Source organism: Pelodiscus sinensis, chromosome 5 (assembly GCF_052426305.1).
Source record: "Pelodiscus sinensis isolate ZL-2025 chromosome 5, ASM5242630v1, whole genome shotgun sequence".
NCBI classification, from domain to species: domain Eukaryota; kingdom Metazoa; phylum Chordata; order Testudines; family Trionychidae; genus Pelodiscus; species Pelodiscus sinensis.
This window is the reverse complement of record NC_143056.1, coordinates 118,845,336-118,872,014: the sequence shown is the minus strand read 5'-3', so window position 1 is coordinate 118,872,014 and position 26,679 is coordinate 118,845,336. Positions and strand designations below refer to the sequence as shown.

Sequence of the window (26,679 nt, the reverse complement as noted above, 5' to 3'; positions counted from 1 at the left end):
ATGTTCTAATATTTCCCTCCATTTTTCTGTGGGAAGGAGAAGACAAAAGGGGCTTTGTAACTTTAACACTAATTTCACTGGCTCACTCCTATGCAGTCACAAGCAAATCTTATTCAGCTTTAGACATATTTTGACTTCACTCCACACAAGGGTTCATTATAGTGGCAACAGTAATCCAAGAAAAACAGTCATAACAAAGGGTTTCCGTTAGCAACATTTGACCTCTTCCAAAAACTAATGATCCTGTTCTTTATCCATAGCTAATGTCATCGTTTTCCGACCCTCAACCTTCTTCATCTTTGTGGTGACAAACTTTGGACTCGTGATTGAGGTACAACTTGTACCTATCATGCAAGTGTTTGTGCGGCTGGATCCATCTTTCAAAGGGCAGACCTGCGGTAAGTGAATGTAACAAAACCAGTGACCTGCCTGAAATACACACTGGTCTTATATGAGTGATTCAACTTGGTGCTTTTTGAACAGGTCTCTGTGGAAACTTCAATAGTATTGAGGCTGACGACTTCAAAGCCATAAGTGGTGTAGTGGAAGGAACAGCAGCTGCATTCGCTAATACCTGGAAAACGCAAGCGTCATGCCCTAACATCCAAAACAACTTTGAGAACCCTTGTGCCCTCAGTGTACAAAATGGTAAATGAATTATAGAAAATTTTCCATGACATGCAGGTAATTTAAAATTAGATTCCTAGGTTTTTTTCCCCTGGAGAGCTAATGGAAAATACTTGACTTAAAGCAAAAATTACAAGAATTGAGAGATTATAAACATTGTAAGACATACATTTGGAATCAGGAAGAAATGTTAATAAAGAAAAAAAATTAGGGAGAAAGTAAACAAAATAATTGCAAGAATCATGGATAATGTCCAACAACAGTTCATCTTCACAGTTGTCACTTCAGATCTAGTGTACAAGATGACAACTTGGTGTAGAATAAGGCCTGGTCTATGTTATACTAGACCAGGCAGGTCGGCTTATGGTATGCAACTCCAGCTACACAAAATGTGTAGTTGGAGTCAACTTACCTGAAGCTGAGCTCATCCACACAGTGGGAGGCTGATAGGAGCAAACACTCCTGTCGGCTTCCCTTACTCCTCTCAGAAGGAAGAGTACCAGATGCTGGCAGGGGCTGCCTTCAGCTTCTGATTTTGGGATCTATATTAGACCTGCTAAATTGAATGCTAGAAGATCAACCTACAGAGTATCGATCTTGCCCTAAATATAGACATGCCGTAAGTGTATAAATAGCTCTATGTTTATAAGGTTTTGGAGAATTCTTTGTCCAATCCACGGTGAGAAACTGCTTTTTTGGTTTTGATTTTAACAAGTCTTTGCCAAATATTGCAGTGAGCAAAAGAATGTGGTTGCTGTGTTACAATTTCAGATCCAAGTTTACAAGAATTCACAGCTCACATTAGCCACAAGTTTTTGAGCCTAATAAAATAAGGAGAGTAACACACATTCCTTTCATTTCTTCTCTTCACAGAAAAGTACGCTCAACACTGGTGTGGCTTGCTGGTGGACAGCAGTGGGCCTTTTGCCAAATGCCACTCCACAGTGAATCCAACTGTTTACCACACGGTACTTAGCTACTTTTCTTTTTCTTTAAGAGTGAATCAAAATTAGAGACTTAAAACTAGCTGTCTGGAAAGAAATGCCCCAAATACATCTCTCAGATTATGCTGTGTCTATATTTCAATCTGCACAATACATTACTTCTTTTTCCTTTTATACGTTTTTTACTTTATGTGTATGTAACCTACCCTTATTTCAGTCTGCACTCTTTGTTTCATCACACTTAATTGTTCTTACACTCTACATTAAAGTAGAAATGCAATTTGCCACAGAGAAAGTAAACCAAAATGTAAATATATGAAGAGGACGTTACACATATAAAGTATGTAAAATATACAAATTCCTCATAAATTTTTTCTTACCCCAAAGTATAACTTTAGAATAATACACATATTTAGGTTCTTATTTTACAATAAAAACTGTCATTATTTGGAGATCTCCATTATCATCACCTTAAAAAATAATCCTAAAAGGAGGTATGAAAATATTAAAGGTATGTTGACACTACTCACAAGTAAAAGTATATGAAGAAGTTGATACATAAGATCAGACGTTAACAGGATCTAGTTTTTGAATGGGCAGTTCTAGGATAATTATTTTGAGAGATTATTAATTAGAGAAATTAAAAAGACTGGGACTTTTCATCTTAGAAAAGGGGAGACTAAGGGGAGCTATGATAGAGGTCTATAAAATCATGGCTAGTGTGGAGAAAGTTAATAAGGAAAAGTTATTTACTTGTTCCCATAACATAAGAACTAGGGGGTCAACAAATGAAATTATTAGATAACGGGTCTAAAACAAAAAAAAGGAATTATTTCTGCATACAATGTACAGTCAACCTGGGAAACTCCTTGCCAGCTGATGTTGTGAAGGTCAGGACCTTAACAGTGTTCAAAATGAACTGGATAAATTCATGGAGGTTAGGTCCATTAATGGCTATTAGTCAGGATAGATAGGAATGGTGTCCTTAGCCTGTTTATCACAAGCTGGGAATGGGCAACAGGGGTAGAATCACTTGGGGTACATTTACACAGCAGGGCTTAATTCAAAATAAGCTATGCAAATTGAGCTATGTCAATTGCTTAGCTTATTTCAAAATAGCTTATTTCAAGTTTTGGTGCTATCTACCAAGCACTTATTTCAAAATAGAGCACTCTTCCTCTGACTTCCCTTACTCCTCATAAACTGAGGGTTACAGGAGTTGGAGTAAGAAGCCCTCCAGCTTGACAGTATTTCTACATTATGTCTAAATAAATGCCGGTTGTGTAAACATGGATGATGTTATTTCAAAATAACACTGCTATGTAGACATAGCAATTTCCTGTTCTGTTCACTCCTTCTGGGGTATATGGCATTGGCCACTGTTGAAAGACAGGACATTGGGCTAGATGGACCTTTGGTCTGACCCAGTTTGGCCATTCTTATGTTAGTTTCTTTCTGCGCTCCTAGAACTGTCTGTTCGACACCTGTAACTGTGAAAAGAGTGAAGACTGTATGTGCGCTGCCCTCTCTTCCTACGTGAGAGCCTGTGCTGCCAAAGGAATCCAGCTGAATGGATGGAGGACGGATGTTTGTTGTAAGTGTTTATAGAGCCATTTCTTCAGTCTGCTATTCTGAAAGAAAAAGTAATAGAATTTATTAATCAAATATCAATTTCTAGCCAAGCCATTCAATTCTGAGGGAAAAGTATTGAAAAGTAAAAATCTAGCAATCATTCCCTATTTCTTATAAGATAATAGAAGTTAGCTATAGCAAATATAAACAGGTGAAAGACATGGTTATGGCTAGGAAATGACAACTGCTGCTGAAATGGCTCTGCCTCTCTCTGCAGAGTCTTGAAGCTTGAGTTTCCGCTGTTGCAAGTTGCCATGGAAACAAAAGTGTCAGCTCACAAAAACAATATTAGTTCTAAACAGAATGCTTCAAAAATAGAAAAATGTTTAAACAAAGGGTTGTTTAAAGCCACCAGCCTCCTTTCTTTGATCCGATATGCCTGTTCCTAATATAGCAGCAGGACTATCTACTTATTTATCTCAGAAGGCCTCATGCTTCAGAGTGCACCAAAGTTTTAAGGTTTCTGTTATAATGGCCAACAGGATGAGTGGTTTCCCTTTCCAACATTTCATTTACATATATCACGTCTTTTATTCCCCAGCTACTGTTACTTTCTTTTAATATAATGCTGTGCATGCTGTATTTTGTTTGAAAAATGTGATACACAAAACATGTTATAGCTTTGTTATTTATCTGTTATTCATATTACATGTTTCCCCTCTTTCCTGACCAAATAATATTAGATGGGACCAATAAATCTGTTAATATAATTTGGTTTGTTTTTCCTTCTCAAGCCAAATATCCAACCTCGTGTCCCAAATCCCTGAGCTACAGCTATGACATCAGTTCCTGTCAGCCTACTTGCCGGTCTCTGAGTGAGCCTGATATCACATGTAATATCAAGTTCATTCCAGTTGATGGTTGCACCTGTGAAAAAGAAACCTACATGGATGAATATGGCAAATGTGTGGCTGCTAGAAAATGTCCTTGTTATTACAAAGGATCTCCTGTTTCCGCTGGGGAAGTTGTTCATGATGATGGTCTTGTGTGGTAAGAGATTCTTTTGTAAAATGCAAGAACTGCATTGTATGAACTTTCTTCATAAAAGAACATATCTCTGTTCAGGGGCAGATGACCGTTTTGCGGGGCCCCGGGCAGCTTAATTCCGCGGGGCCCCCCCTTTGCCCCGGCGCATGTGCAGTGACGCCATGCACTTGCCGTGTGGTGCCACGGTGCATGCGCGGGGCTTTTTGAAGCGCAGGGCCCAGGGCGGCCACCCCGTTCGCCCTGCCCTATATCCGCCCCTGTCTCTGTTAAGCTGTATGTACCCAGCCCTGCATGATTTTCAAAACAATGCCCATCTACAGAATCATTTTCTTATTCTTTGAGAGCAGTGAGTTTTTCCAGGCTTATGGGAACTGTAGTACAGGCAGTCCCCGGGTTACGTACAAGATAGGGACTGTAGGTTTGTTCTTAAGTTGAATTTGTATGTAAGTCGGAACTGGTACATATTGCAGGGGAAACTCTAGCCAAACATTTCTCCAGAGCTCAGTTTTATTCTCCCACACATCACTTCCCTCAGTCCTTTATTCTCAAGCTGAGGTGTCTGCTGAAAAAAGCTGCTCCACGTCTCCCTGGTCTGCTGGGGGAGGGGGGGCGCTAGCTTCGCGTCTCCCTGGTCTGCTGGGGGGAAGCAGCTAGTGTGGGGTTGCCTCACCCCGTTTGTAAGTAGGGATCTGATGTAAGTCGGATCCATGTAACCCGGGGACTGCCTGTATTTAGGCAAGATTGCTGTTACATTTAATGATTTTCCCCCAGCATAAAGTACAAAAGTACACAGTGAGAGGTTTATAGTATAATAAACATCAAACTCACAGAGAAACAATGGAGCTCACATTTTCAGTCACAATTTCCCCAAGACATCTACAGTTGAAATCATAGGGAAATTTAACCAGCTGTCGGGTTGATAAGAAACTCTCTTCTCTAACCACAAGGTGGCATGTTAGAATTCCATGTCCTATTGGAAAGTTCTGAAACAGCAAGATAGCTGCTGCTCTCAATCTCAATCAGTGGAGCTAAGAACAGAAGGTGCCATGGTAATATTAAATACTAAATATTATTATTCCCCTTTATTGCTTACAGCACTTGTGCCCAGGGTAAGCTGAGCTGCATTGGAGCTCAGAACCAAACGTCAGGTAAAAACCATTTTTTTAGCTTCTCTTTGCTCCTTAGCCTGTCCTTGGTTTTTGAGTATGTTCCCTCTTGGAGCAACAAAACAAACTTGAAACACACAGGAAAGTTAATGGAGTGGAAACTGTTGCTTCATTTCATCTGCTATATTTAAAATAAAATATCACTCTATCCAGTGCACACAATAAAGTACACACAAATGAACATGATGGTAATGCAATAATAATGACTTGCAATTTCTAAAAGATTATGTAAATTTTAAAAATGCTACTTCCTAAGGAATGCATAGCATTCTGTCACATAAGCCACTGCATTCTTCTTTTTTTTTAAGTTGTACTGGATGGCTATGTCTACACTACAAGATTTTTGCACAAAACCCAGCAGTGTGTCCATACCTCAAGCACATTTTTGCACAAGAAAATCGACAGAACAAAGGGCTTTTTGCGGTAGAGTTATTCCTCTCCCCACAAGGAATAACTCCTTTTTGCACTACAGCTCTTGAGCAAAAAGGCGCTCCGGGAGGGAGGGAGGTTGCACAAGAAACCCTTATCAGAAAAAGCACAGGTTCTCTGATGGCCATTCTATGAATGGCAATGAGAGCTTTCTTGCGCAAGAATGTCCATGCAGTGTGGATGCTCTCTTGGGCAAAAGCACAATGCTTTTACGATGTGCTTTGAGGCCTGGACACACTTTTGTGCAAGACGTTTTTGCGCAAGAACTCTAACACAAAAACCCTCTTACACAAAAACCCTGGGCTACGTCTACACTGGCCCCAAAATCCGGAAAAGTCATGCAAAGCAGGTAAGTCAGAATAGGGAAATCCGCGGGGGATTTAAATATCCCCTGCGGATTTAAATAAACATGTCCGCCGTTTTTTTTCCGGCTTGGGGAAAAGCCAGAAAAAAGCGTCTAGACTGGCGCGATCCTCCGGAATAAAGCCCTTTCCCGGAGGATCTCTTATTCCTACTTTCAAGTATTTAAATATCCCCCGCGGATTTAAATAAACTTGTCCGCCGTTTTTTTTCCGGCTTGGGGAAAAGCCGGAAAAAAGCGTCTAGACTGGCGCGATCCTCCGGAATAAAGCCCTTTTCCGGAGGCTCTCTTATTCCTACTTTTAAGTAGGAATAAGAGATCCTCCAGAAAAGGGCTTTATTCCGGAGGATCGCGCCAGTCTAGATGCTTTTTTCCGGCTTTTCCCCAAGCCGGAAAAAAAACGGCGGACATGTTTATTTAAATCCGCGGGGGATATTTAAATCCCCCACGGATTTCCCTATTCTGACTTACCTGCTTTGCATGACTTTTCCGGAATTTGGGGCCAGTGTAGACGTAGCCCTGCAGTGTAGCTATGAAGAGCTCATGTATAACAAATTGAAAACATGCAGAACTCAAAGCACCCACAGCCCAGAAAGTTCCCTTTGTTTCTATTGCTGTGAAAACTCTGGTGCCTTTTCTTATCTCTCATATATCATTCTCTCCTTTAGTTTGTGCTCTTCCCATGGTTTACTTTGACTGCAAAAATTTTCCTGTGGGCACCACTGGAGCTGAATGCCAGAAGAGCTGCCAGATTCTTGACATACAGTGTGTAAGTATGAAGTGGCTCAACGGGATAGCCTTTGCCAAAAACTAATGTTTGTTCCCACTCCTGCACACTAGACTTATTCATAAATATGGTTGTGAGGCTGCAATACTGATAACGTGTTGCAACAAAAACCTTGGAAGCATTAAGAATGGGATCACTGAAGGTCAAGTTTATGAGAAAATAAAGGTGCGCTTTATTTGAATCTCTCGCATTGGTACTGATTGGAGATGCATCAGATTTTGCAGATCCAATTCAGATAACAATACCTAGGCAAGAACTAGTTTTCAACCAAACATCCAGAGATTTGCTATGTGCACAACCCATTCAGTAGAAAATTACTGTATGTAATTTTGCTTTAAACTGTTAAATATCCCTCGTGTCCAATGACACATTTTTTATAATCTCTTACACATCCAATTATATTACAAAGGCTAGGAACATGATAGCAGCCTGATTGGCTGTGTCATTTTATGAGACAACATCACATGAGACAAGTGGCAACCCAACTTAATACATCAGAAAAATGCATCTTACGTGTTTTTTTTTAAACTTTCCATCCACTCAGACATAGATCAGCACATCCGCAGGTTCATCCACAATTAAGGCTGGTACCCAGTTCAATATCTTTCACGTTTTCATAATTCCTAGACCACCTTTTGAGGCAGGGACACATGACATGTTTACTTTGAATGGGTTTATCTTCCACTAAATCTTCCTTTAGCAACCAACCATATGTCTGAGCAAAACATTTTCCTTCACATCATCTTTGCTTTAAACTGGACGTAACTAAACCCAGTGCAGAGACTGGTTCTAAGAACCTACTCATACTCTTACCTACTCTAAGGGTACATCTAGACTACAGGGTTTTGTCGACAGAAGTTTTGTCGACAGATACTGTCAACAAAGCTTCTGTTGACAAAGAGCGTCTAGACTACATTCAGTTCTGTCGACAAAGCAAGCTGCTTTGTCGACATAACAGTGTGGACGCAAAGGACAGTTTAGATGCAATAATGCCTTCTGTCGACAGAACTCTGTCAACAAAAGGCGTTATTTCTTGTAAAATGAGGTTTACCAGAGTCAACAAAACTGCTGAGTTCTGTCAACGTTATGTCAATAGAACTCAGCGGTAGTGTAGACGCAGGTTTAGTTTTGTCGACAAAAGTCCACTTTTGTTGACAAAACCCTGTAGTCTAGACACACCCTAAGTTAATTTCTGAAGTTCCATTTTCTATTCGGCTTTGCAGTACAGTACACAGTGTATATCTGGTTGCATGTGCCCCTCTGGTCTCGTGTCGGATGGTAAAGGTGGCTGTATTGCTGAAGAAGAATGCCCATGTATTCACAATGAGGCTACCTACAAACCAGGGGAAGAGATCAAAGTTGACTGCAACACCTGGTATGTATTCATTGAATTGTGTGGATCATGGAGCCCTTCCATTTTCTTTTCCAAAGATCCATAAGCACCACAAGAGCAAAAAGAAATTTTCATTATGAATTGTGTTGGCAGCTGGACCTTTCAATATATTAACCATAACACGACAGTTTTCTGTCATTCAAAGCACACGGTAAAAGCAAAAAGTGGGAACCAGGAATTCTTTTGATTTAAGGTTTTCCTAGAAGCAGATTCACAAAAAAATAGAGGTGGAAGGGACTTTGATATATGATCTAGTCAATCCCCCTCTTCAGTGGCACAATAAGTATAACTTGACCATCCATGACAGGTGTTTGTCTAACCTATTTTTAAAAACTTCCAAAGATGGGGGAGGGGGAGGAAATTCCACAACCTTTCTTGATAATCTATTCCAGATCTTAAGTATCCTTGTGGTTAGAAGGTTTTTTCTAATATCGAACCTAAATCTCCCTTGCTGCAGATTAAGCCCATTACACTTGCCCAACCTTCAGAGGACACAAGGAACAATTGAGCACAGTCTTTAGCATATTTGAAGACTCTTAGAAAGTTCCCTCACTATCTTCTTTTCTCAAGACTTCAGGTACATCTACACTGCAAGCTTATTTCAGAAAAAGCTATTGTGGAAGATATCTTCCGGAATAGCTTATTTTAAAATAGAGTGTCCACACTACAGGGAAGCCTCACAATTAGTCCAAGGCAGGCTTCCCTAATATTGATGCACTATCTTGATTTAGAGCCCCAGGAGGCACTGACAAGGAATAACTTAGAATGGCCCTGGTGAGGAGATATTTCAAAATAGCAGCAGTGGAGCATCCACACACAACCTCTTCTGAAAGAGCTTGTGGAAGAAGGTTTATTAACATTGGTAAAAGCCCTCCATTATTTCGATTTTCTTTCAAAATACTGCAATTGCTGTGTGGACGCTAGTATTGTTTTTCCAGGATAATAGTCATTATTCCAGAATAACAGTGAGGTTTAGATGCACCCTACCTGCCTATGTTTTTTTTAAATTTTCCTCATAGTTCTGTTTTTCTAAATCTTGTATCACGTTTCCTGCTTTACTCTACTCTCTCGGGGTATGTCTACACTGCCACCCTAGTTCAAACTAGGGTGGCTAATGTAGGCATTCGAAGTTGCAAATGAAGCCCGGGATTTAAATATCCCGGGCTTCATTTGCATCTTACCGGGCGCCGCCATTTTTAAATCCCCGTTAGTGCGGACTCTGTGCCCGTGGCTACACGCAGCATGGAGTAGGTAGTTCGAATTAGGCTCTCTAATTCAAACTACCGTTACTCCTCATGGAACGAGGTGTACCGATAGTTCAAATTAGAGAGCCTAATTTTAACTACCTACTCCATGCCGTGTGTAGCCGCGGGCACAGAGTCCGCACTAACAGGGATTTAAAAATGGCGGCGCCCGGCAAGATGCAAATGAAGCACGGGATATTTAAATCCCGGGCTTCATTTGCAACTTTGAATGCCTACATTAGCCACCCTAGTTCGAACTAGGGTGGCAGTGTAGACATACCCTCACATCTTTCTTACAGTGCACTATTCGGAATGGGACACAGTACTCCAGCTGAGTCTTCACTAGTGCTATGTAGAGAGGAAAAATTACATCAGATCTCTTCATACATCCCAATATGTTGTTAGCCTTTTTTGCAACTGCATCACATTGTTGATGCATATTCAATTGTAATCCACTTTAATGCCCAGATGCTTTTCACCAGTACTACTTCCTAGCCACTTATTCCTCCTTTTGTAGTTGTGCATTTGATTTTTTCCTTCCTTAATATAGTACAAGGGCGCCATTTTGGGCATGTGAGGGGTGGGGCAGCAGCCGTGCGCTCCGGGACATGGCTTGCTTTTCATCCCATTCCCTGGACTCTAAGGGAGCAAGGGGAAAGTGCTTGCATTCCATGCATGCCTCTTACACCTGGCTCATGAAGGGAGCTCACGACTTCTGCCCCTCCCCACCACGGGCCCAAAATGGAGCCCTTGCTTTGTAATTGTCTTTATTGAATTTCATCTTATTGATTTCAAAACACTTGTCCAGTTTGTCAGGGTCATTTTGAATTCTAACCATGTCCTCCAAAGCGCTCACAATTTGTCCCAACTTGGTGTTATGGGCAAATTTTATAAGCACACTCAGAATTTTATTATCCAAGTCAATAATGAATATATTGAACAGTAATAATCTAGGACAGACCCCTGCAGCTCCTCTTTAGAGACATCCCCATGAGTTTGACACTGAACCATTTATAACTACTCTTTGAGTAGAGTCCTTCAACTAGTTTTGCACACAATTTATAGTAATTTCATGAATAAGACTATCATATGGGCCTTTGTCAAAAGCCTTTCTAAAAATCAAGATACATTACATCTTCAGCTTCTCCTGAATCCACTAGGCCAGTAATCCCATCAAAGAAGGAAATGGCATGGAATGGTTTGTTCTTGACAAAATTCTATGTTGGCCATTACTTGTAGCCCTACTATTCTCAAGGTGCTTATAAATTGATTAATAATTTGTTCCAGTGTATTTCCAGACACTGCAATCAGGCTGACTAATATATAATTCCCTGGATCCTTTTTGTTCCCCTTTTCCCTTCTTCAGTCATCTTGGATTGCACTACTCCTGCAGAAATTCTCAAAGATAATCACTCATCATTCCAAGATTGTTTCAGTTAGTATCTGGAGTACTGTAGGATGAAGTTCATCAAGCCCTCCAGTTTGAATATAACTAACTTAACAACCTATTCTGATCTATTCCTATTTTAGTTTGCATTCCTTTCTCCTTGTTAATATTAATTGTGTTAACTATCTGATCACATTTTATGTTTTTAATTAAGACTGAGGCAAAATAGGCATTAAACACCTATTATGTCCATTATTAGCTCTCCTTTCCTGCTAAGTAGATGCCCTCCATCTTTCTCTTGCTCATAATCTATTTATAAAAACCTCTTTTCATTGCCTTTTATGTCCCTTGCTTGAGAAAACTCATTTTGTGCCTTAGTCTTTTGGATTTTGTCCCTACATGTTGCTGCAATTTGATTCTTGGCAATTTGTCCATTTTTTTCACTTTGTTGGTTTTCTTTTTGATTATCAGTTCATTAAAGAGCTCACCATAAAGCTATATTGGCTTTTTACTAGTCTCCTATTTTTCCTTTGCATCAGGATAGTTTGCTGTTGCTCCTTTAATATTGTCTCCTCAAGAAACTGATTACTCTCCTGAATTCCTTTTCCCCTAGATTATCTTCCAATGGGACTTTGCCTTCCAGTTCCCTGTGTTTGTTAAAAAGTTTGAAGTCCATTAACCTTATTCTGCTGGTCTCATTCCTTCCATTCTTTAGAAGAATGAAATCTATCATGCAATAATCACTTTCACCCACATGTCTTTAGCCATTAGATTCACAACGAGTTCTTTCCCTGTTGGTCAGAATCAAATCTAAAATGGCTGTTCCCCTGGTTACTTCCTGCACCTTCTAAAACAAAAGCAACACAAGTCAAGAACTTATTGGGCATTTTATGTTTTGCCATATTGCCTTTTCCACAGATGTCTTGGTGGTTAAAGATTCCCATTAGTACCAGGCCTGAGTAGTAGTATCATGTACTATTACCTATATTGCTATAACGCCTTCTTACTAATGGTATGGAACTTTTGCATTCATTGTTTGCTTGGAGAAATCGAATTTTAGCATTATAGAGAACACAACTTTTTACCAGGTCTGATACATACTGAATTAAATAAATATGTGGTAGGAATTACCTGTACATCAAGTGTGTAATTTTATTATTAAAATGTTTTCTTCTCCATCTTAGCGTGTGTAAGAACAGGAAGTGGATATGCACCACTGAACAATGCCTGGGTACATGCTCTGTTTATGGTGATGGACATTACATCACATTTGATAGCAATCGGTTTAACTTCAATGGAGACTGTGAATATACATTAGTTCAGGTATTGGGCTTTTCTCTTAGCATTGTTATTTGTGGAGTCACCTCTATCCTCCCTATGGCAATTATCCATCTGCTAACTTCATTTCTTTCTTCAGGACCACTGTGGAAATAACAGCACAGTCAATGGAACCTTCCGAGTTGTCACTGAAAACATCCCCTGTGGTTCCACTGGGACCACCTGCTCTAAGTCTATTAAAGTCTTCCTAGAGGTGAGTAGCCTTTTTGGCACATTTTTTAAAACAAGAGTTTTATTGTGTATCCATTTGGTACTCAGGAAGAGCTAGATGCTTCGTAAGAGAAGACTGTCCAAAGTTTGTACAGTGCAACTTAAGTAAAAAAAAAATGCTACAACTCTTTATTTATTTGTTTATAGACTTGGGCCAAATTCAATTTTTCAGAGTAGTTACATAAAATAAATCGTTTTATGTCACACCCTACAGGGCCTCTATAATTGTAAGCACTTTCTCCTTTAATTGGCTTAAACATTTTGAAATGTATGTTATTAAAAAAGTTTTATTATTTGAATTGTATAAATTAGAGTTATCACATTTGCCTCAAAAATAAATAATTACTAATCTATGCTGGGTAACTAGTATTGTTACCTTTAAAATAGACAAAATACATAGTTAAGATCAGACCCATTTGCTGTTGGCAGACATCTCCTATACCAAAAGAAAAAACAGTTACAGGAAAACTGATTCTTATTCATTCCTTTGATTTTTCTCCCCATTTTAGGCCTATGAGTTGATACTGAGTGAGGAACACCTTGAAGTAGTTAAAAGAGAAAATGGAAGGCAAATGCCATACCAGGTCCGCTCTATGGGCATGTATTTGGTTATTGAAACCAACAATGGACTGATTCTAATGTGGGATAAGAAAACCAACATCTTCATCAAACTCAGCCCTGATTTCAAGGTAAGGCTTAAGAAGGCAGGAGTTTGTTGCCAACTATCATTGACACAAATGATACATTATCATACCTCTTGAGTGAGAAAGTAATATTGATTGAAATGAAACTGCCAGTAGGTCTGAAAGCTTCTCGTAAAATGATATGAAGTATGTTTAATCATGTCTCAAATACAAATATTAAAAGGCAGTGTATGGTACTATAGTAGAGTTTGTTCTCATAGCTATTGATTTATGAAAAGGTTATAACATACCATAGGAAATGGGTACTTAGTGTGCTCTTCAAATAGGATGACTGACTTTTCCATAAGGGAAACGGATCAAGGAGCGATTCAGCCAGCCCCAGAAATGTATATAAAGGTATATTCGAAAGCCATAAGTTCTTCGGCTAAATAGTAACCCACAGTCAGATACGTTTATTTTTCCTCACAAACTAGGAAGGTGTGTATTTTAAATTCCTTCCTACAGCATAGTATTTATTTCAGCCCTGCTAACTTATCTGGGCCGACATTGTTTGGATGGGGAAGCAAAATACTCATTTTTATCTATGTCAATCATTTTGATAAAGCGCAAGTAAGTAAGCGTTTGTGCCTGTGCTGATCGTTTTCATGACTGTTTTGTAAGGATAATTTATGTATGTCCCTTGTATATGGAATATGCAATTAGCTAACAGTGGGTTCATCATTTCCATACTGCTGCCATAACTCACTAGTGATAGGCACAGTAACTAAGCAGTTATTGTTCAGGTTTTTTTTTTTATTACTAGTCATATACCCCTCAGACCAGTCATCAAATCGTTTTACTGAGGAAAAAACACAGATTGTTTTTCTAAGATAACATACATGCCAAAGAAAGCATCAGGATTTTACCAAGCCATTACAAATGCCAAGCAAAATAGGGATTTTTGGAGGTTCTTTTAGTTGGCAATGTTGCTACAAACTTTCTATCACCCTTTTTTTGTTTGTGTGCGCGTACAGAGCCAGATCTGTGGACTGTGTGGGAACTACGATGGCAATGCCATTAATGACTTTACCACCAGGAGTCAGTCTGTTGTACAAAATGTACTGGAGTTTGGAAACAGCTGGAAAGTGTCTCTTACTTGTCCTGATGCCAACTATCCAAAGGACCCATGCTCCACCAACCCTTATAGGAAGTCCTGGTCACAGAAGCAGTGCAGCATCATCAACAGTGAAGTCTTTGCTGCCTGTCACTCTCAGGTACAGCAAATCCTTAAAGCAAAATTATCTGAAAGACTATGTTTTTATATTCCTCAGGTGTCTGTGCACTTGGCATTGTTATCACTTCCTACATTCCATTGAGTATATATGGTCTGCGAGCATGCTAGTGTATGCATCCTAGACATGGGTATGAACAACAGCAACTGAACCCAGTCCCACACTTTACACTGTCTGCTTTGAATTTTACAACAAAGGCTCATCTCTAATAGATACACTACATGGTTGAAGAAACCCATTCAGACCCTCTCAGAGGTCATTTCCAGCTTTTGGGTCCTCTAGCTATAATACAAATTTAAAATGATGACATGTGAAAATAAAATAAGGCACCAACAAAAAAGAGTGACGCATAATCTGAATATATATACATATATTTTTAATTGAACAAATGCCTTTCTAGCCTTTTTCACATCTTTTATTTGATTAACTTTATTTTAATTTTTTATATATATTTATATTGTGTTTTAAAAAATTTGTAAGCTGCCTCAAATATTTTAAATAGAGAGATGCGGTAAAAACCTTTTAAATAAATGAATGAATAAATTTGCAGCTGTAAGCTGAATGTGTCACATTTTGGTCCGATAGGGATGCACATAAAAACAAGTTGTGAAACTTATCAAATGCCAAAATATTTACAAGTGTCTAAATTTGAGGCCCCCTTTGAGCTTGAGGACCAGTCCAAATGGCCCTCTTGACCCACTATGCCCCTCCTCCTCCCCCACCCTTCTATCCAATTGGTAAACAGTGAGTGGTAAAGTTTGCAGATGATACCAAACTGTTTAGGATAGTCAAGACAGAAGCAGACTGTGAGGGACTCCAAGAAGATCTCGCCAAACTGAGTGATTAGGCAACAAAAAGGCAAATGAAATTTAATGTGGATAAGTGTAAAGTAATGCACATCGGGAAAAATAACCCCAACTATAAGTACGTTATGATGGGGGCAAATTTGGCTACAACAAATCAGGAAAGAGATCTTGGAGTTATCGTGGACAGTTCTCTGAAAACTTCCACACAGAGTGCAGCAGCGGTCAAAAAGGCAAATAGGATGCTAGGAATTATTAGGAAAGGGATTGAAAATAAGACCCAGAATATTTTACTGCCCCTGTATAAAACTATGGTACGCCCACATCTTGAATACTGTGTACAGATGTGGTCTCCTCACCTCAAAAAAGATATTTTGGCCTTAGAAAGGGTTCAGAAAAGGGCAACTAAAATGATTAGGGGTTTGGAACGGGTCCCATATGAGGAGAGGTTAAAACGACTGGGACTTTTCAGTTTAGAAAAGAGGAGACTGAGGGGGGATATGATAGAGGTCTATAAAATCATGAGTGGTATGGAGAGGGCCGATAAAGAAAAGTTATTTATTAGTTCCCTAAATAAAAGAACTAGAGGACACCAAATGAAATTAATGGGTAGCAGGTTTAAAACTAATAAAAGAAAGTTCTTCTTTACACAGCGTGTAGTCAGCCAGTGGAACTCCTTGCCAGAGGAGGCTGTGAAGTTTAGGACTATAATAGAGTTTAAAGAGAAGCTAGATAATTTCATGGAGGTTAGGTCCATAAAAGGCTATTAGCCAGGGGATAAAATGGTGTCCTTGGCCTATGTTTGTCAGAGGCTGGAGAGAGATGGCAGAAGACAAATTGCTTGATTGTGTGTTCGGTCCACCCTCTCTGGGGCACCTGGTGCTGGCCACTGTCGGCAGACAGGATACTGGACTAGAAGGACCTTTGGGGTGTGTCTAGACTACTGAGTTTTGTTGACAAAAGTGGACTTTTGTTGACAAAACTATACCAGCGTCTACACTACCGCTGAGTTCTGTCGACATAACGTCGACAGAACTCAGCAGTTTTGTCGACGCTGGTATACCTCATTTTACGAGGCATAACACCTTCTGTCGACAGAGTCCTGTCGACAGAAGGTGTTATTGCCTGTAGGGTTGCGTCTAGACTACAGGGTTCTGTCGACAAAGCAGCTTGCTTTGTCAACAGAACTCAATGTGTCTGGAAGCTCTTTGTCGACAAGTTTTGTTGACAGATATTGTCAACAAAACTTCTGTCGACAAAACCCGGTAGTCTAGACGTACCCTTGGTCTGAGCCAGTATGGCCGTTCTTATGTTCTTATGTCCTGAAAGAACCCATCCACTAGAAGAAGGGAGTCAGAGCCAATTGATAACTAAATATCTGGCTATTCAGAAATTTCATTTGGATCCATTTTCTCCCTATTCCAAATGAACTAATCCCCACTGAAGTTAGTTCTCATGCATTCTGATGCAGGTGCACAGTTCATCAGCTAACATGTTTTATCTTGAATTTCAGGCTGGATTATTCTACCCGATAGGAATTGACATTGGACCAGTAGACCAATACAGCACTGCTTATTTTATAGAAAAAAATCTTACTTTTCTTGCATAAAAGAAGGATAATCTTAAGTACTGACTTTGAGGGGTTTTAGCTTTATTTTTAATGTTTGTTAACTAATATTTTCATAATATAACATATTCAGCATCTATCCCTGAGTTAATTATTAACATGCTAGGGTCGCGGTGTGTGGAAAGTATTGATTGAGACATCAACAACTATTGATAAAACAATCTACATTGTTTTACATAACTGTGTTCTTTTACTTTAATTCTTTTCATAAATACAAACCCTAATTTCCAAACATAGTTGCCTACCTGCTCAAAGCCCGTATTTCGGGGCTCAAATCTGCAATTGTTTGCAAATCTGCTGATGTGAATGACCAAATATATGATTTAGACATACTGTTTTAGCATCCACATGGGAAACCCGGGCATAGTTTGTCTAGCAATACAAGTACAAGAAAATGAACATTACAGATTTTGCCTTGTTGTGGGATGTTAAGATTCTAGAAGACTTACCCTGGAAAAGCAAGATGAACCTGAAGAAAGTAAAACTTACACTTACTGTTTTCTTGGTCTAACAGATTAACCCAGCTAAGTATTATGAAGAATGTGTGGCTGATGCTTGTGCCTGTGACACTGGGGGAGATTGTGAATGCTTCTGCACAGCAGTAGCTGCATATGCTCAAGCATGCAGTGAATTTGGTGTTTGTATAGCCTGGAGAACTCCCTCAATCTGTCGTGAGTATTTGCCTATAGTTCAATGGAAATTGAAAAAATGATGTGTCCATTTCATAGCAATTGTTTTGAGAATGTCATTAATTACGGGTATGTCTACACTAGCCACCCTAGTTCAAACTAGGGTGGCTAATATAGTCTTTCGAACTTGCAAATGAGGCCCAGGATTAAAACATCAGGAGTAATTCCTCAAGAGGAGTAATGGTAGTCCGAATTAGGGGCTTTAGTTCGAACTACTTAGCCCGTGTCGTGTGTAGCCGCAGGCAGGGAGTTCAAACTATGAGGCATTTAAAAATGGCAGCACCCGGGAACATGCAAATAAAGCCCAGGATATTTAAATCCCAGGCTTTATTTGCAAGTTCGAATGACTACATTAGCCACCCTAGTTCGAACTAGGGTGGCTAGTGTAGACATAGCCTATGGTATTAAATGTACAATAACTACTTGTTCTCAATCCTGTGTTTCATGTCAAACAGGGTTGACAATTATAAAGTTTCAGCTCTTGATTCATGACTTTCAGGACTATCCAAATAGCATGGTAGGGTATGCTATTTTGGGATATCAGAGGTATCCCGAAAAAGCTACCCCGCATCTTTTGAATGTGTCCACTATTGCAAAATATAGCAGACACGCTATCTTGGCATCCCTGCAAACCTTGTTGCACAAGGGATAAGAGATGTCTTGAAATAGTGTGTGTTATTTTGAAATTTGGGTGCTGTGTAGACACATCAAATTTCAAAATAGCCTATTTCAAAATATAATCGAAATAAGATATTATTTCAGCATAGACATACCTGTAGTGGTAAAATGGAGGGTTCTGAACAAAACACCAAGGCATTTTATTCTGAACATGTCTATTTTCCTGTTTCCCCTTAGCTATGTTCTGTGATTATTACAACGTAAAAGGAGGATGTGATTGGCACTACAAACCTTGTGGAGCCCCCTGCATGAAGACCTGTAGGAATCCAAGTGGAATATGCCTTCATAAGTTACCAGGCTTAGAAGGTAAAAGGATCAGGCACCCAGTATATATCACTTGCGGTAGACAACTGGTTATCATGTTTTTTCAGCTCAGTCTGTTGGACCAAATTCTCCCTTCAGATACACCCCATACTCTCTCATCTTCTTCCATGGGTTGCATTGGCATAAGTGAGGGCAGTTTGGTCTACAACATTTGAAAACATTTGTAGGAATCAGTCCCTGTGGAATCTCCTAATGGTAATACCCTGTATGCTGCATGAGAGAACTGTATTAGTATCTTGGTACATAGCCTCACATCACATCCACATATGAAGGGAACTATAGGAGCCTTGTTTGCTACATAATAACACCAAGAAAGGAGGCATTAACAAGAACCTAGCAGAAGCAGTTTCCCTTTTATTTGGAAGGACCTATCACACTATAAGGAAGGCAAGCCAAAGAGATTGAGCCAGGGGAAGGAGAAGAAATTTGGAAAGCTCTTGGACCTGAGAAATATAACCCCAAAAAGAAAAATGAAAAGGAATTACCCCCTGTGAAAAAACAAGTAGCCCTGTGGCACCTTTAAAGACTAGTATCATGAGCTTTTCAAGGCAAAACCCACTAAATGGAAGATCATCGAAGCCTGAATTTTGGGGCTCAAATCTGCAATTGTTTGCAAATCTACTGATGTGAATGACCAAACATATGATTTAGACATACTGTTTTAGCATCCATATGGGACTCTATATACATTTTTGTTAGTCTCTAAGGTGCCATGGGACTATTCATTGTTTTTAAAGTTATAGACTAATATGGCTACCCTTCTGAGACTTCTGTGTAAAGTTCTAGCTTAAACTTTCGATTTGTTTTGGTTCAGGCTGCTATCCAAACTGTCCTGCAAACAAGCCATATTTCAATGAGGATGAAATGAAGTGTGTTGATACGTGTGGTTGTTATGATGCTGAAGGAAACTACCACGAACCAGGCGTGAGCTTCTACTTGAGGGACAACTGTCAGTTATGGTAAGATATAACATAGAGTCTGATGGTGTTAAGGGGAAAAGATCAAAAGCAGCTTTTGAAAGCTGTGGGCCTCAGAGTTAGAGTAAGGTGAGTTCATGGTCTCTATTCAAAAATGATCCCTTATTGTCACAAGCCAGTTTTCATATTACTTGCGAGCAATTCTATTCTGTGGAATCAATTTTGGATTCTGTTGAATTTGTTCTGATTATCACAATAAATTCTTCATCTTAGTAGGACAGAAAAAATACTGTGTATTTTATAAGTAGGTTTGTTCAGTTCTATACTCTTATATCTTGGTGATATTCCTATAAGGGCACTCATCACTATGAAATAAGAGTGCAAAATAATACAAACCTGATTTTATAATATCTATAATTTATATAATATATACTATTAGCAGACATACCTGGCATTGCCTGGATCCTTCAGGTCGGGGGTTGATGGTTTGGAGGAATGCAGCAGTCAGGGCAGGGCCTTGAGAATATGGGGGGACAGTGCAGGAGGCAGAGGGTGGGGGATGAGAGAGTGAGGGTTGGGGTTGAGGAGGGGCTCAGGACAGGAGGTCCCATTGGGCCTTTTCTATCCCCCTCCACACAGACAGACACACACACACAGACACACACACACACACACACACCGGCCCATACTCTAGCTGCCAGGAACCTTTTCTCTCTCTCCAGCCAACTCCCCCTGGCTGCCAGAAGCCTTTTCTCTGCCCCCAATGACCCACCCCCAGCTGCCAGTGGCCTTTTCTCTTCCCCCTAGCTCCCCCTCAGCTCACCCCACCCTGCTGCCAGGAGTCTTTTTTGACACACACACACACACACACACACACACCCCAGTCTCCTGGCTGCCAGGGACTTTTACTCTGGGGGCTCATCTAGACTATGCTAAAGTGTCGAAAAAGGATATGCAAATTCCATGGGAATTTGCATATCTTCTTCTGATCTCACTTTTGAAAGCAGCATTTGAAAGTTGTGGGCCACGGACCCAGAGTAAGGTGAGTTCATGGTCTCTGTGCAAAAATGATCCCTTATTGTCACATGCCAGTTTTCATATTACTTGTGAGCAATTCTATTACTATTTCATATGACTTGTGAGCAGAGCTTTCAAAATTTAAAGTAAGGCTAGATCCTGTGTTTACAGGATCTTTCAAAAAAAGCACCCTGTTTTCGAAAGAATCGCGTCTAGACTGCGGTTTCAATTTCGAAAGAACGCCATTATGTGATTATGCAAATGAAGTGTGGGATATTTAAATCCCGGCTTCATTTGCACTTTTGAAGTGCTGCATTTACATCCCTCTGTCGACAAAGGGATGTAAGCTAGATGTGCCTTTAGACGCAGCTTTTTCAGCAAACCTCCCTCCTTTGTCGAAAAGCCGCTCTTCCTCAAAAAATTAGGTTTACGTGGCTTTTCGACAAAGGCGAGGGGGAGGTCGCTGAAAAAGCAATCTCTGTTTTGAAAGTGAGACTGGAAGAAGATATGCAGATTCCCACGGAATTTCCATATCCTCTTTCAACACTCTAGCATAGTCTGGATGAGCCCTGGGATGAGGAAAAGAGTTCGGGGAAGGGAGGCTACTTACCTGCTGTTCTGGCAGGCAAGATGGCAGAGCCCCAGCCCTGCTGGCTACTTCCTTGGTGGCCACTCTTATTATTGCATCACTCTGAACAGTAAACCCTCCCCCTTTGCATGGTATGGAAAACAGACCCTTTTCTGGGGCTTCTTATTGTCCTGGCCCAACCAAACCCCAACTTTGCTTAAGGTAGGAGAAAAGGAAGATGAATACCAAATCTGGTGGTCCTAGCTCTTACCTTTTAGGAGAAGTTCTTGAACATACGGACTCGCAGACAGACACACAGACAAATACAAACCTCTAAAATAGATAGATAGATAGATAGATAGATAGATAGATAGATAGATAGATAGATAGATAGATAGATAGATAGATAGATAGATAGATAAAACCTCAGAAATCTATCTATCTATCAATGTCCATATATAATTCATAACTGATATGAGCCAATATTCAGTTTTCTTAGCCTTACGGCCAAAAAAATCATTGGAAGAGTGACGAATGTGACAAGTGACCTCTCTAAAAATTCGTTCCTTTAGTTTCCCATGGTTTTGGGCTTCATTCTTAAGAAAGTATACTTATTAAGTTTGCAGATGATACCAAGCCGGGAGGGGTTGCGACTACTCTGGAGGATAGGGTCATAATTCAAAATGATCTGGACAAATTGGAGAAATGGTCTGAGGTAAACAGGATGAAGTTTAATAAAGACAAATGTAAAGTGCTCCATTTAGGAAGGAATAATCAGTTTCACACATACAGACTGGGAAGCAATTGTCTAGAAAGGAGTACGGCAGAAAGGGATCTAAGGGTTATAGTGGACCACAAGCTGAATATGAGTCAGCAGTGTGATGCTATTGCAAAAAAAGCAAACGTGATTCTGGGACGCATTAACAGGTGTGTTGTGAGCAAGACTCGAGAAGTCATTCTTTCGCTCTACTCTGCGCTGATCAGGCCTCAGTTGGAGTATTGTGTCCAGTTCTGGGCACCGCATTTCAAGAAAGATGTGGAGAAATTGGAGAGGGTCCAGAGAAGAGCAACAAGAATGATTAAAGGTCTAGAGAACATGACCTATGAGGGAAGGCTGAAGGAATTGGGTTTGTTTAGTTTAGAAAAGAGAAGACTGAGGGGTGTCATAAGACTAAAAGGGTGTCACATAAGGAGGAGGGAGAAAATGTTTTCATCTTGGCCTCTGAAGATAGAACAAGAAGCAATGGGCTTAAACTGTAGCAAGGTAGGTTTAGGTTGGACATTAGGAAAAAGTTCCTAACTGTCAGGGTAGTTAAACACTGGAATAAATTGCCCAGGGAGATTGTGGAATCCCCATCTGTGGAGATATTTAAGAGTAGGTTAGATAAATGTCTATCAAGGATGGTCTAGACAGTATTTGGTTCTGCCATGGGGACAGGGGCCTGGACTTGATGACCTCTCGAGATCCCTTCCAGTCCTAGTAATCTATGATTCTATGATTCTCATAAAGGAGCTGAGGTCTGATTTCAGGCAGATGATTGGGTAAAAGAAGGGCACTCAGAGGGGCTAACATGAACTGGCTCAAAGGGGAAGGCATACAAAGAGATTGATCTAACAGTAAGGTAATGGGGGAAAGAATGGACCCACTTCTTGACCTCCCTCTGATCCATGAGGCTCCAATGTCAGAATTGACTGTAGGGAGGAAGAAAAAAAAACAGCTTCTAAGCAGGACATGCTGTGTGTATGGTGGACAGGGAGCAGCACCCTCCTCTTAGCTATTCACCTTTGAAGAGATACTTTAATCAGAGCTGCCTAGCTAGAATCTAGAGAAGTAGTTCAGTCAAACCCCAATTCAGAAGAACTTCTCCCTGGATTATGATGAGAAATTTAGTAGAGATACCATAACAGTAAAAGGAGTTGATCCCTTTTCATGCATCTTCAGTCTCTCATTTCTACTCTCTGTTATTTCTTTCAGTACATGCACAATGGAAGGCACAGAGTGCACGTTTGATGCTGAAGGTAAGTTGGCAAAGAAGATTTATGAATGCAAACAAATCCTTGAGCTTTTGTTGTATTTGATGGTTAACTGGCAATGCCATTCCATCTCTTCTGTTTTACAGCATGTTATTGCTACTATGAAGGGCACACATATAAATATAAGGATGTTATTTATAACACCACAGATGGGATTGGAGGGTGTATGAGTGCAACTTGTGACATCAATGGAACAATAAACAGAGAAGTATTTGAATGCAGTGGAATTACAACCACCACCCCGTTTACATTTAGTACAGTTCAACCTACAAGTTCTGCAGGTATTTCTGTGCATTTCTCAAAATAGCTGAAAAAAATCTTTGCATGCCTGGGGGTAAGGGCCTCTAATAGTACATGCGTGTACTATAAGTTGGTAACTGCTACAAAAATAGAAACACAACTAGCAGTGCTATCCCCTGAGGATTCTTTGCATTGCTAGTGTAGAGAGATACCACGTCAGCGTCTACAAATTCTCTCCCTCAGTGCCCCCACTGTTCACCTGGGTAACAATACCATTAATGGCTCCCAGAGGAAAGGTAGTGTGTCTAATTCATCTTTATGCCTGGGGGATCACTGACTGTCATAAGCATGAGGGAAAACACCTCTAAGTACATCTCTCAGACACTTCTAGATACAGGGGTATCTTTACTACATCTCCTTAAATATATAGTGGACAATGAATAGCAACCATTTTAAAATCAACTAAGCACCAAAAAAAAAAAAACCTAAAGCTAAAAAAATCCAAGGAACTTTCAAGATATTTCAGTATGTCCTTTGACACTCTTCCTGATTGCTAACGATTTCTGTAATCTTGCAGTAATCTCTCCTAAAAAGCTCATTTATTTCTGCTTGGTCCTGCAGTTACTGTATCATGCTAAACATGCAAAACTTGCAAATATATCCATAGCATCATTCAGTAATCTAATGAACATAACGTGATTAATTCAGTGTGAGATTAAACAGAAGCAGCCATACTGGGCAGATAATGGTATTTATTCAACAAAAACGTCTCAATGATATCAAGATGCTATAGAAGCCTAGATTAAAATAAAGAAAAGGGTTATAAATATGACAGTCTTGATTCCTTTTGACTTGTTTCTTGTGTATTTACGATGAAGTGAGTGTACCATTTTAATTTTCAATTGTAAATAACTACAAAAGAAATAATACGGTGGAAATTCAGGCTCTCCTTTCCTTACATTCTACACAGTGAATCTTAAAAATTCACACACATCCTTTATATCTTGCAACCTGATACATAAAGATCATTTTGAATATCTGTAACTACAAAAGCAGAAAGAAACAGACTGTAAATCACATTAAACTTTGATACTACATACACTCACACAGGAGATCAAAATTTTTCTTCCAAAACACTGTACCAGATGACAATATAAGATAATAAAGGTCACCACTGCAGTCTTAAATTAAACTGTGCAAGACAATTGCCCCAATCTTTCCAAATGTAGAACTTCTAACTAAGTATTAGACCCTCATAATTAAAAAGGATTCCGAATCTGAGGCTAAGCAACTGCATTTTTTTCTTTGTACCACAGGAACAACAATGATGCCACCAGTTACAACTGTATGTGTTCATGAAGAATGCCACTGGTCAGCATGGTACGACATCAGCTCTCCAGCCGAAGGTTCCAAAACTGGAGATTTTGAAACATTTGACAATCTAAGACAAAAGGGCTATAGAGTTTGCAAACATCCAAGAGATGTTGAATGCAGAGCAACACAGTACCCTGAGACTCCACTAAAAGACCTGAACCAAACGGTGACATGTAGCAAAAATATTGGACTCATATGTAATAATGAGGACCAGACTACATCAATCTGCGACAACTACGAGATCAAAATATTATGTTGTAGTTATCTCCCATGTGTGTCTTCACCATTCACCACATCAGTCACCATTAATGAATATCCAACAGCAACAACTACTACAGTTCAATCAAAAACAATTTCAAATCCAACTACTACAAGAACTGAAGAAAGTTCAACTACTGTTACACCACCAAAAATGACAACAGGTTTAACATCAACACTTAAAGAATCTACAATAACAGAAAGCCGGACACTACTTTATACAAGTCTAGCTCTGCCAGAATCACAAAGAACCACGCCTGTACCCGCAGTACCCACTTCAGTATCAGTCCCCTCCACTTCTTCTCCCCCAACTCCTGCAACACCTATACCAGCAGGGTCAGCTGGTACAACATCAGCACAAACTGGTCCAAATATTAGCACCACCCTTACGCCTCCACAAAAAACAACAGGTTCAACCTCAACAGTGAAGGAATCTAAAATGACTGAAAGCACTACACTACTTTCCACAAGTCCAGTACTGCCAGGGGCAAAAGGAACCACGCCTGTACCCCCAGGACCCACTGCAGTATCATTCCCCACCACTTCTTCTCCCCCAAATCCTGCAACATCTATACCAGCAGGGTCAGCTGGTACAACATCAGCACAAACTGGTCCAAATATAAGCACCACCCTTACACCTCCACAAAAAACAACAGGTTCAACCTCAACAGTGAAGGAATCTACAATGACTGAAAGCACTACACTTCTTTCCAAAAGTCCAGCACTGCCAACAGCAAAAGGAACCACAACTGTACCACTCGGCACCATTACAGTATCAGTCAACCCCAGTGTTTCTTCTCCAGCGCCACCAACTTCAGTACCAACAGGTTCAGGTGGTACAACGTCAATACACACAGGCCCAAACTCACAGACTACAGTGACGCCTCCAGAAATGACAACAGGTTCAATAGCAACATCTCCGGAATCTACAGTAACTGAAAGCACTACACTACTTTCCACAAGTCCAGTACTGCCAGGGGCAAAAGGAACCACGCCTGTACCCCCAGGACCCACTGCAGTATCAGTCCCCACCACTTCTTCTCCCCCAACTCCTGCAACATCTATACCAGCAGGGTCAGCTGGTACAACATCAGCACAAACTGGTCCAAATATAAGCACCACCCTTACGCCTCCACAAAAAACAACAGGTTCAACCTCAACAGTGAAGGAATCTACAATGACTGAAAGCACTACACTTCTTTCCAAAAGTCCAGCACTGCCAACAGCAAAAGGAACCACAACTGTACCACTCGGCACCATTACAGTATCAGTCAACCCCAGTGTTTCTTCTCCAGCTCCACCAACTTCAGTACCAACAGGTTCAGGTGGTACAACGTCAATACACACAGGCCCAAACTCACAGACTACAGTGACGCCTGCAGAAATGACAACAGGTTCAATAACAACATCTCCGGAATCTACAGTAAGTGAAAGCACTACACTACTTTCCACAAGTCCAGTACTGCCAGGGGCAAAAGGAACCACGCCTGTACCCCTAGGACCCACTGCAGTATCATTCCCCACCACTTCTTCTCCCCCAACTCCTGCAACATCTATACCAGCAGGGTCAGCTGGTACAACATCAGCACAAACTGGTCCAAATATAAGCACCACCCTTACGCCTCCACAAAAAACAACAGGTTCAACCTCAACAGTGAAGGAATCTACAATGACTGAAAGCACTACACTTCTTTCCAAAAGTCCAGCACTGCCAACAGCAAAAGGAACCA

General features: G+C 40.2%; 1 protein-coding gene across 1 annotated transcript in view; it reads left to right on the top strand.

Moving 5' to 3' along the window:
* Positions 1 to 26,679, top strand: part of LOC102448196 (mucin-5B-like) — an 80,128-nt gene that overhangs the window by 26,626 nt on the left and 26,823 nt on the right. Inside the window, exons 14-33 of the mRNA XM_089778830.1 lie at positions 261 to 398; positions 484 to 648; positions 1,501 to 1,595; positions 3,039 to 3,165; positions 3,938 to 4,193; positions 5,286 to 5,338; positions 6,815 to 6,915; positions 8,157 to 8,308; positions 12,142 to 12,280; positions 12,375 to 12,488; positions 13,015 to 13,194; positions 14,163 to 14,402; positions 17,365 to 17,521; positions 18,395 to 18,523; positions 19,356 to 19,500; positions 23,019 to 23,062; positions 23,164 to 23,358; positions 24,634 to 25,285; positions 25,753 to 25,880; positions 26,245 to 26,408. Of these exons, the coding sequence (XP_089634956.1) occupies positions 261 to 398; positions 484 to 648; positions 1,501 to 1,595; positions 3,039 to 3,165; positions 3,938 to 4,193; positions 5,286 to 5,338; positions 6,815 to 6,915; positions 8,157 to 8,308; positions 12,142 to 12,280; positions 12,375 to 12,488; positions 13,015 to 13,194; positions 14,163 to 14,402; positions 17,365 to 17,521; positions 18,395 to 18,523; positions 19,356 to 19,500; positions 23,019 to 23,062; positions 23,164 to 23,358; positions 24,634 to 25,285; positions 25,753 to 25,880; positions 26,245 to 26,408 (3,374 nt within the window). The remainder of the gene's footprint in view (positions 1 to 260; positions 399 to 483; positions 649 to 1,500; positions 1,596 to 3,038; positions 3,166 to 3,937; positions 4,194 to 5,285; positions 5,339 to 6,814; positions 6,916 to 8,156; positions 8,309 to 12,141; positions 12,281 to 12,374; positions 12,489 to 13,014; positions 13,195 to 14,162; positions 14,403 to 17,364; positions 17,522 to 18,394; positions 18,524 to 19,355; positions 19,501 to 23,018; positions 23,063 to 23,163; positions 23,359 to 24,633; positions 25,286 to 25,752; positions 25,881 to 26,244; positions 26,409 to 26,679) is intronic.